Genomic DNA, 10,652 nt, shown 5'->3' on the forward strand with positions numbered 1-10,652 from the left:
GAACCTGGGGACACTTTCTCAGTTGTGTCCCTCAGTGGGACCCATTAAATCTTCAAGAAACTTTGGAGTTTGGTTCTGACTGTAATTTCTTGAGAAGTTTCTTCAGCTCTCTCTCAGGGATTGATGTTCAGGGCCTCAGCACAAGCCTCGAGAGGGTCATTAAAATCCTTGTGCTGTGTCTGTGCTGATGAGCTGGGCTGGGCTCCTAGCACAGAAGACGATCCTGGCAAACAAGAAGAGCTTCAAAAACACATTTCTCTTGATGAGCAGCTCTTCTCCCAGCCCAGCAGGGCTGGGGCACTGCCTGCAGCCACCCCGGGCACAGCACAGAGGCACAGGGAGCTTCAATCAGTCAGGGCTGGGAAGATGCTCACAAGTGACTGGGGCAGAATCACTCCCAGCCCTTGACACAGGAAGCCTCTGGCTGCAGGACAATGCAGCTGCAGCTCCTGCAGTGATCTCCTAAAGCTGCAACATCCCAATGCCTGCAGACTGTGTGAGTACATTCTCTGATGATCTCTTGTGTAGAGCAGCCAGGGGTGCCCAGGGCTGTGGTGCAGAGCAGGGTCCTGCAGCCCAGGGCACTGTGCTGGGGCAGGGACTCTGCTGCCTGCCAGGGACAGCTCTCAGCCAGCCCTGGGAGCTGCTCCCAGCACTGGGGGACAAGGTCAGGGTGGAAGGAGACAGCTGGTAAGGCTTGGGAAAAAAAGTGTTCTGCTTATGGGGTGAGGATGCTGCATTGTTCAGGACTGCTCCCAGCATAACATTTAACTCCAGAATATTTCTAGGTAGATTACACAGAGAGCACAGTGAGGCAGGGGCTGCATAAGGGAAAATCCAGATTTTGTAATTTACTGCTCTGGGTTGCCTAGAATGGAAATTGCATATAGATATTAATCTCTTCAGGGTGGGAAAAATAGAAAATCTTTTTCTGGAATATTAATAAACAGGCATTGACAGAAATCAGCACAGGGTCCCTCACAGGCAGCATCAGTGTCACTTTTCCAGCCTCCTCAGGGTTACTATGATCTTACCATCAGAGCCTGCAGAGGCAGAGCCGACTGTGGGCAGTGCCCTGTGCTGGGAAGGGTCTGCAGGGCAGAGCTGAGCCCCCAGGGCTGGGCTGGGCTCTGGCAGCACTGGCAGGGCCCAGCCCTGGGCACAGGGAAGCAGCTGCTGGCAGGGACAGCTCCAGGCAGCAGAGCCCTGGGCAGGCAGTCGGGGGAAAGTGCCACCAAGCTTAGCTGGGATATTTCAAGTCCTCTCCAAACTGAACTATTCCATGATTACTTTTCTTACAGATCGCCATGGCAATATACAACAAATGTCCAACAGCAGCTCCATCAGCCACTTCCTCCTGCTGCCATTGGCAGACACGCGGCAGCTGCAGCTCCTGCACTTCTGCCTCTTCCTGGCCATCTCCCTGGCTGCCCTCCTGGCCAACGGCCTCATCATCAGCGCCGTAGCCTGCGGCCACCACCTGCACACCCCCATGTTCTTCTTCCTGCTCAACCTGGCCCTCAGCGACCTGGGCTCCATCTGCACCACTGTCCCCAAAGCCATGCACAATTCCCTCTGGGACACCAGACACGTCTCCTATGAAGGATGTGCTGCACAAGCCTTTTTCTTTCTGTTCTTCATCTCAGCAGAGTATTTCTTCCTGACCATCATGTGCTACGACCACTACGTGTCCATCTGCAAACCCCTGCACTACGGGACCCTCCTGGGCAGCAGAGCTTGTGCCCACATGGCAGCAGCTGCCTGGGCCAGTGCCTTTCTCTATTCACTGCTGCACACGGCCAATACATTTTCCCTGCCCCTGTGCCAGGGCAATGCCCTGGGCCAGTTCTTCTGTGAAATCCCACCCATGCTCAAGCTCTCCTGCTCCAAATCCTATCTCAGGGAACTGCGGATCATTGCTGTTAGTGCCTGTTTGGTATTTGGTTGTTTTGTGTTCATTGTTTTCTCCTATGTGCAGATCTTCAGGGCTGTGCTGAGGATCCCCTCTGAGCAGGGAAGGCACAAAGCCTTTTCCACCTGCCTCCCTCACCTGGCTGTGGTCTCCCTGTTTGTAAGCACTGCAGTGTTTGTCTACGTGAAGCCCCCCTCCATCTCCTCCCCATCTCTGGATCTGGCACTGTCAGTTCTGTACTCAGTGGTGCCTCCAACCCTAAATCCCCTCATCTACAGCCTGAGAAACCAGGAGCTCAAGGCGGCAATGTGGAGACTGATAACTGGATGTTTTCAGGAAAATTAAACTGCTTTCCAATTGCTGCATATCGCTTGTAATAAACGTTGCCTCTGCTTCTTGTTGGTTTACTTGTTGGTTTGTTCTTTTCTTTCCTTTGTTTTAGCATTTCAATAAAGTCTACAAAGAAATGTCATTGCTTGTGCCGAAATTTCAATTTGCTTTTCTCCATCCCTTCTGTGACCCGTAGACTGTGTAAATGAGGGGCTGTGCTCCTGGTAACTCAAAAGAAACGAAAGAATCTCTCTGTCTGCAAAGTTTTCTCCAGACATGCCCCTTCTGTTCCCTTCTCTAGAGCTGCAGCAGCAATGTCTGTGTGCAGAGCTGGGGCAGATCAGTGCTGGCACAGCAGCTGTGCCCAGCAGCAGCAGCTTTTGGTGTTGCCAGTGCTGCTCCCGTGCCACTGCCCCGCTGCCCTCCTGGCCCTCGTGTTGCTGCAGGGCCTGAGTGCTCTCGGGGCCGGGCACAGCCCTGGGGGTGGCAGTGCCGGGGCTGCAGCAGGGACAGGCCATGGGCACTGCTGGGGCAGCGCTGACACCTCAGGGCAGGGCCTGGGGGCTCCAGGCTCCTTGGCCAGGCTCTCTCCACAACACTTGGCCAGCCCAATGCTGAGCACAGAAAAGCCCCGGGAGCAGCCCCAGGCTGGCCGTGGGCAGGCTGGGGGCAAACAGCATGGCTGGTGCTCTGCAAGCTCCCTGCAAAGGTGAGACCCTGGCAAGGAGCAGCAGAGCAGGGGCTGATCCATCCCCACTGTGCTGGACACCCCAGGGCAGCGTCCCAGAGCATCCTCATGCACCTGCCAACAACATCCCCCCTCTGCAGCCCTGGCCTCTCCCCCAGCTCACACAGGAGCCGCATCCTTGCAGGCACACACACGGCAGCACTGGCTCAGGAGCCCCTGTTTGCATTGCACACAGCAGGCTCAGCACCCCCATGGTGCTGCTGTGGGGACATGGAGCTGAGTGAGCACAAATGCCATCATCCTCTGTGGCCAGCAAGGGCTGGGGGACGGCAGGGAAGCCACTCAGCTTTGTCGTGGCCTCTGAAATCAGCCAGAAAATTTGTTCCCATGGGCTGTGAGTTTCCTGTCCCACTGCAGACATTGTTGCTCTGAGTCAGGGCTGCCTGCCAGGCGCCCTCAAAATGCCCTGAGTATTTCCTTGCCTTCACCTTTGCCTTCTTTCCTCTTTCTTGATCCAGATTTTTTCCTCTTGCCCATCCCTGTCCCCTCCCTTGTAAACAGCCCATCCCTGATTGCCATTTCCTCTCTGGCCCCACTCCCCATTTCAATTTCTGAGCTGGCTCCATGGGAACATCCCTTGGGGAGCAGGATCATCCTCCAAGTGCTTCAGGAATTGTCTGCAGGCTCCTGCAGTTCCTCGTGCTGCTCCCTTGCCAGAGGCACCACAGGCCAGGGGGGCACATCTGGGCTGCTGTGTCTGGGTGTGGGGCTCCCTGTTGTGGGCAATGAGGAGGGGCTGGAGAGGCTCTGCAGGACTGACAGGATGGGCTTTGGGGCTGTGTGGAGAAGCTGAGGGACCTGGGCTGCTGGACCTTGTGAAGAGGAGGCCCAGGGCTCATCCTGCAACTGCTCCATGGGTGGTTTCAGGGAATCACAGAATCAGCCAGGCTGGAAAAGACCTTCGAGATCATCAAGTCTGACCCATGCACTGACCACCCTCACTAACCTCACCAATTGGCCATTCCCCAATGACCACAATCTCTGACTACAACCACTGACCACACTCCAATTAAAACCCAACTGACCCCATCCACTGACCACAAACCCTCACCACACCCCCACTGACCACCTGCATCAACCACATTCACTTACCACACCCACTGACCACACTCACAGACCACCTCCACTGACTACACCCCAATGACCACCGGACCACTTCCACTGACACCTTCCCACTGACACCTTCACACTGACACCTTCACACTGACACCTTCCCACTGACTAGCCACCTGACATTACCTGACCACACCCACTCACCACAGCCAGTGACCACACCCCCCTGACCACACCCACTGCGAATACACCAATGCCCACACCCCACTGGCCACATCCAACTGACCACCCAAGTGACCACACCCACTGATCAAACCCACTGACCACTCGATATGGCCACACCCATTGACCACACCCCACTGACCACAACCACTTACCACACCCAGTGCCCACACCAAGTGACCACACCAAGTGACCACACAACTGACCATTGCTGATTATATCACAACTGATCATATCACAACTGACCACACCCACGGATCACAACCCACTGAATTCTCCCACTGACCACACCCACTGCCCACTCCTGACCACAATCCACTGACCACTCAACTGAACAAAGTGACTGAGCACCTGAGTGGCCGTACCCTGACTGATCACATGCCACTGACCACACCAACTTACCACCCCTTCACTGACCACACCCACTGCCCAGACACCAATGCCCACACTGCCACTGACCACAGCCACTGATCACCTCCCACTGACCACCCTGTCCTGGTTTGAAAGACAGCTGTCTACTAGGGAAAGCAGGGCCTTCCCTTGAAATGGAGAAAGTAAATCCCTCCCTCTGAATTAGTATCATTTTGAAATGAAGGGGCTGTCAGGCAAAGATATGGGGATAGGAATAACAGTTCTTTACTAATATATATATAACAAGGCAAAACAAAACAACAACTATGAAATTAACAACAAACAGAACAGGAACCCAGTAGCAGTTCTCTTGGCTCTGGGGACTTTTCCCCTCTGGTGCAGTTACCCTCCCAGTTGGCAGTGAGCTCTGGCAGGTTCCTGGTGGACAGGGGCAGATCCTGCACAGCTGCAGGGGCACTGGGGTGATGGTGGCTGTGTCCCAGATGGGAAGGGTGGAGGACAGGCTGTGCTCACGAATCCTTGGAGCAGTGTCAGTCCCAGTGCCCCAACAGGATGCTTGGAGATAGCAAACTGAAGCAGGAGAGCGTCCTAGCAGGGGTGTGGGGTCCAACACCAGAAGAGGCAGCTCCTGGCGTTGGGATGGCGGGGTGAGGTTTTCCAGTGGCCTTTCTCCTCCAATAGCCAAAGCAAGTGAGTGCCAACAACAGCCCCCCACCCTCCTTTACCCTCTTCTCATCTCACACTGTTCCCCCCCCTCCACACCTGCCCTCCAAGAGAAACTCCTGAAGAAACCAGGGAGTCTCTCCCTCCCCCATCTCTAAGTCTCAAGGACCTAGCCAGCAGTGATCCTTAGCATATCAGTGGGAAAAAATTCCACAGGCAGAGAGGGAACGAAAAAAACAACTCCCAACACCTCTTTACTCATGGGTTCTTCCGTCCTGGGGGTCTCTGTGGTGGTCCCTGGTGGTCGTGGACCCCAATGTTCCAGTCGGCCCGGCTGAGTTGACAGGACATTGAAGCTGGTGAACTTCTGTGGAAGGAGCAGAAACCCTAACAGAGCCTCCTTGGAAAGCTATCCCTTAGATAAGAAATTGCTTACTTAGAATGACTAATACTAGAAATATTTCCCCCCTTTGCAAACCTCACTTTATCTCCCTGTGATATAATTGGTCCATTTTCAATCCCCTTAGCAATTGGTCCCTTTTCTCTAAAATCCCTAAGTAGTTGGTCCGTTTTACAATCCCCTAAATTATTGGTCTGTATTCAAGACACCCTGACCCTACAAAAGCCCCTGTTAGTACCTTGTCCATTGAATTGCTGCCTGGGACCCCTTCGTGGAAGAAATAAAGTGTCTGTGGAATCTCCCTGCAGCTTCCTCGGTCTCCTTCCTCTGCTGGCCAAAGGTACTTTGGAAGCAAGGCTCAAATTACAACATGGGCTGAAGGCCTGGACTCCAGGCATTGCTTGCATCCTCCTACCTCGTGGCTGAAATCTGCCTGAGACACCAGGAAAGGCTGATCCTTGTGGGACATCTTATCCAGGCACGTTGTGGCAGCTCAGGGCCCAAACCCCAAAGCCCCGACAGCTACAAACTTCCAGTTCCCCTCCTTATACAACAGGCATTGTGCAGTTTCCAGAGGCCAAGGGTTCTGGAGAATAAGGATTGTGTCAGCTCACTTGTGTGGGCAATTTATCATCTGGTAACATGAGGTCACAGAGTGGGCTATGACATCACAGAGTGGGCTATGTGAGGTCACTGAGCAGCTATGGCATAGAGCAGACAATGACATCACAGAGCAGGCTGTGACATCACTGGGCTGCTTTGTCACATCACAGGAGGGGCTGTGTGACATCACAGCAGGGCTGTGTGACATCACAGCAGGGCTGTGTGAGATCACTGGGTGGTCACTCTGTCCCAGCCCCCCCTCACAGTTTCCCCAGACAAGTCCAATGCTGTTCATGCCCAGCAGGGTCCCCTGTCCCCCGGGATCCCCCTGCTCCACCTGGAGCCACAGCCTCCCCCAAGGATGTTCCACAAATCAACCCCAGAGCCTGACACGGGGACAAGGGGCCAGGGCTGTGTGACCAGGACATCAAGGACGTGGATTATCCAGGTCACTGGGGCCTGCTTTGGGTTGCCCAGGGCAGGAAAGATGTCTGGCAGCTGGAGCAGGGTGAGGGAAGGGCCTCCAAGGTGGGGCTGGAGCCCTTTGGCTGAGAGGAGAGGCTGAGGGAGCTGGGCTTGTCCAGCCTGGAGCAGGGAAGGCTGAGGGGCTCCTCATGCCAGCCTGGCAGAGCCACCCAGGAGCTGATGGAGAACACAGAGCCAGGCTCTGCACTGGGGGGCTGGAGGGGACAAAAGACAACGGGTGGAAGGGGAATGAGGGCAGATCAGACATGTGGAAAACCTTTGTTCCCATGGGCTCAGACAGGTTCTGAGATGCTGCCCCATCCCTGGCTTTGGGATTTTCCAATCCACACCAAATCAAGGCTTGAACCACTTGGTCTGACCCAGTTTCTGACAGGTTTGGCTGCAGACTTGCTGAGGTCCCTTCCAACCTCAGCTCCCTGATGATCCCAGGACGATGCTGCTCCCGATTTTGGAATGGGCTGGAGCTGATATTTCTGGGACAGGAGCCCTCTGGGACTGTAGGGGACCTGCAGCTTTTGAGGTGCACGAGCACATCTCATTAGCTGGGGCATTTGAGTACTTTAAGAAATGTCAAAATTTCCCACCAGAAGAGAAGAGAAATTTCCTGGATGTGTACTGATGGCAGGACAAGAAATACTGATCTTCCCCTGTACCTGTGTTACCACTATACTGTCTATTATTTCATGTCCCTCTTCATTTGGGTGTTTCCACCTCTCCTGTTTAAATGGCCATGTCTAAGGACATCTCTTCCCTAGACCAGCTGGTCCTATGGCCTTGCCATTGCTCCCAGATTTCCTCCTCCCATTGTTCTCTGGTCATTCCACATTAGTCAACATCTTAATTGTGTCTACATCTATCACAGAATCACCCTTTCTAATGTCTGTGTCTAAAACTGTTCCTGTATGAAAATCCCTTGTTCATGGTGGATACATCAGATACTGCTTTGACATTGCACAGAGCTGAGGGAAGAATTTTGAAGTTTATTGAATTTTATCATAGGTACATTTTTTTATGTTGGCCAAGAAGAGAAACCTTCTGTGCCTCTGAGTCTCACCAGTTGCTGAGCCCCAAAGGACACAAACCTGATGAGTTGTGGTTCCCACTGCAGTGCTGGCACTTGCACCTCCCTCCATCCCCACAGCAGAGCTCCCTTGTCCCACAAAGTCCCTGGCAATGCAGGGATGAAGGAAACAGGACAGGCTGTGGGGATCAGGGGCAGGGCACAGCCAGGGATTTGGGGTGGTTGTGAGCCCAGGGCAGGTCCCAGCCCTTGGCCTTGCTGAACCTCATCCAATTGTCCTGGGCCCATGGCTCCAGCCTGTCCAGATCCCTCTGCAGAGCTTCCTGCCCTGCAGCACAGCCACACTCCCACCCAGCTTGGCCTCACCTGGACACTGACTCAGGGTGCCCTCCATGGCCTTGTCCACATCAGCAATAAAGAGATTTCACTGCCCTGGCCCCAATCCTGAGCCCTGGGGACACCCCTGGATGTGACTCCATTGCCCAGCACTCCTTGGGCTGGACTTCTGTTTCTTAATGGAGCTGTGCCTGCCTTTGGTTTTTGCTGGCAAGAAATGAACATCCCTCTGTGTCTCAGGCAGCTCCTTCTCCAAGGAAAGCAGGTGGGAGTTGGTGCCAAGGAGCTGAAAGCTGCAGGCACAGCCTGGAGGGGAGGGAGCTCAGATTTGCACAAGGCTGCTCTGAGTGCCAGGGGTTGGATGGGGGAAATGGTGGGGTGGGGGTAGGGACAGAGTGTGATTGATTGTCACCCATAAAGGGTCTTGATTTTCATCTCTGTTCAGACTGCATTATAAGGTTTCAGGAATTAATATCAACTGGAGATTGCTGATATCAGTGTATAAAAAGAGAAGCTGTGCCTTGAGGTCTGACTCAGTGTAGACAACCTTGCCCCACATTCCCCAACCCCATCCTGTCTGTCCTCACTCACCTGGGACCTGCTTTGCTTGGAGAACTGGCTGCACTCAGGCAAACAGGGTTTTTTCCTTTTTTTTAGTTTTGAAGAAATGTAAAACTCCTAATGTTCGCCACTGAATACAGACACCTGCCATTAGTGTGTTTCAGTCCAAGGTGCCACCAAGGGGGTTCAGCTTTAGGGATCGGGGCTTCGGGGGCGGTGCCTGCAGTCGGCGCCATCTTTCCTTTCTGCCTCTAACTCCCATCATGCGCCGCGGCCCCATAGAGCCCCACTGGAGCTGGGACTGCAATGCCCGTCATGCCCCGCGCTCCACAGAACCCCCGGTATCCGCTCCCCATCTGCCCCATACGTGTCCCAGGACCCTCCAGGATCCGTAATTGCTCCCTCAGGGCCCATTCTTGACCACCCAAAGACGTCCCCAGATCCCCTGAATGCTCCCAACCCCATAGATTCCCCTTGCAGCCATTTCTGAGAATTCATCTCCTGCCATCCCCCGCGAGCTCAGAGCACCTCATAACCCAGTCCCGCGCCGAAAACTCCTGCCCTGCCCCGCGCCCTAAAGAGCCCGGTTAGAGCTCCCCAGGCTCCCCCCAAGTTCTCCCGACCCATATACGTTCCCCGCTGAGGACCTGAAGTCTCCGCTCAGAGGGAAAACTGTCCCTAAGTGCCTTCCCAGACCCCAAAAGCTCCGTAAGGACCACTTCCGGGACTACAGCTCCCATGAAGCTCCGCGGTTCCGGTTAAACGCCATTCCAGCCCTGACTTCATCTCCCGTCATGCCCCGCACCCACCGAGAGACAGTGCAGCTGCGCCTACAACTCCCATGATGCTCCACGGCCCCCTTGAACCGTATTATACCTGTGCCTACAACTCCCATCATCCCCCGCGGCCCGGAGACCCCCTTGTTAGAGCCCCCCAAGAGCCCGCCCAGACCCCGAATGGCCCCAGATTCTCCTCCCTGACCTCCAGGTGCCCTCCTGGACCCCCAGGTGACACTCTGAAGCCCAGACTTTCCCCCAGGATCCCTAAGTTCTCTCTCAGTGCCCACTCGAGGCCCCGAAGTGTCCTCCTGTCCCTCAACTTCCTTCTAAATTCTTTCCCCAGTCCCAAAATTGCCTCAAATGTGCCCCAGAAATGTCTCCCTGGACCCTGAAGCACCCACCTTGACCCTGTCAGAGAAAAAGATGATAATAAAGATGACAAAATGACTACAACTATTATGAAATATCTTACACAGGGAGAAATAAACAACCAGTAAAGCTTATTTATGTAATGAAAGGAATTGTGTTAGTTAGAACCAATGACCAATATTTTTTTTTGTTACTAATAATGTAAAGTTTTTACATATCAATATAAAAATAAATTATAAAAATATAGAATACTAATAAGTAAGAAAAAATTCTTTTTAATATTAAAGATGTGATAAATGTGGTTCATGCTAACGAAATTGTAACTATATTAGCAAAATTGTACTTATATCAATAGAAAATAATTGTTAGAAAGCAAAAGAAATGATGAGACAAAGCAGAGTCCAGATGTTAGGGGGGAGTAGTAGAAGGATATAGGTTTGATAAGCAGCATCTAGAAATAAAAAGTTTCGACCTTGGAATGGGCCAAATTGGGATGATTCCAGGCATGAACTTGAATAAGGTTTATTGTGGGAACTTATGCTGAGCTACATAACCCCAAGCTCAGTGCACTTGTGCTGCCTGCAAGGTCACACAGCAGACACTGATGAAGACAAAGAGCCTTCATCGGAAATAAGACCCTCAAAAGGATGAGAGACCCCCCTAACCATTAATAGAGAATGCTCCACACAACACAGTGACACAGATTTTAGGAATGGAAACTGGGAGGAGCTTTCCAGAAAATTCTGTATTCATACATATTAGCATACAGTGTATAAGTGGGATTTTTGGCCTTGATT

At 53.0% G+C, this 10,652-nt stretch overlaps 1 protein-coding gene across 1 annotated transcript; it reads left to right on the forward strand.

The window, feature by feature from the left end:
- The first annotated feature begins 1,669 nt into the window (after positions 1 to 1,669).
- Positions 1,670 to 9,552, forward strand: LOC148220876 (olfactory receptor 14J1-like). The gene is made up of 2 exons (XM_088180646.1): positions 1,670 to 2,220; positions 9,402 to 9,552. Exons 1-2 carry the CDS (start codon positions 1,670 to 1,672, stop codon positions 9,550 to 9,552), a joined length of 702 nt encoding a protein of 233 aa, XP_088036772.1.
- Positions 9,553 to 10,652: the final 1,100 nt, after the last annotated feature.

The sequence above is a fragment of the Sturnus vulgaris genome, chromosome 30, assembly GCF_052056855.1.
Source record: "Sturnus vulgaris isolate bStuVul1 chromosome 30, bStuVul1.hap1, whole genome shotgun sequence".
NCBI lineage: Eukaryota > Metazoa > Chordata > Aves > Passeriformes > Sturnidae > Sturnus > Sturnus vulgaris.

Bases quoted from the DNA above. Each gene is read 5' to 3' on its own strand.
- LOC148220876 (XM_088180646.1), top strand. From the start codon at position 1,670: ATGTGCTACGACCACTACGTGTCCATCTGCAAACCCCTGCACTACGGG. The intron at 2,221-9,401 runs GTGGAGACTGAT...GTGCCTTCCCAG, and splicing joins CAGGAGCTCAAGGCGGCAAT to ACCCCAAAAGCTCCGTAAGG.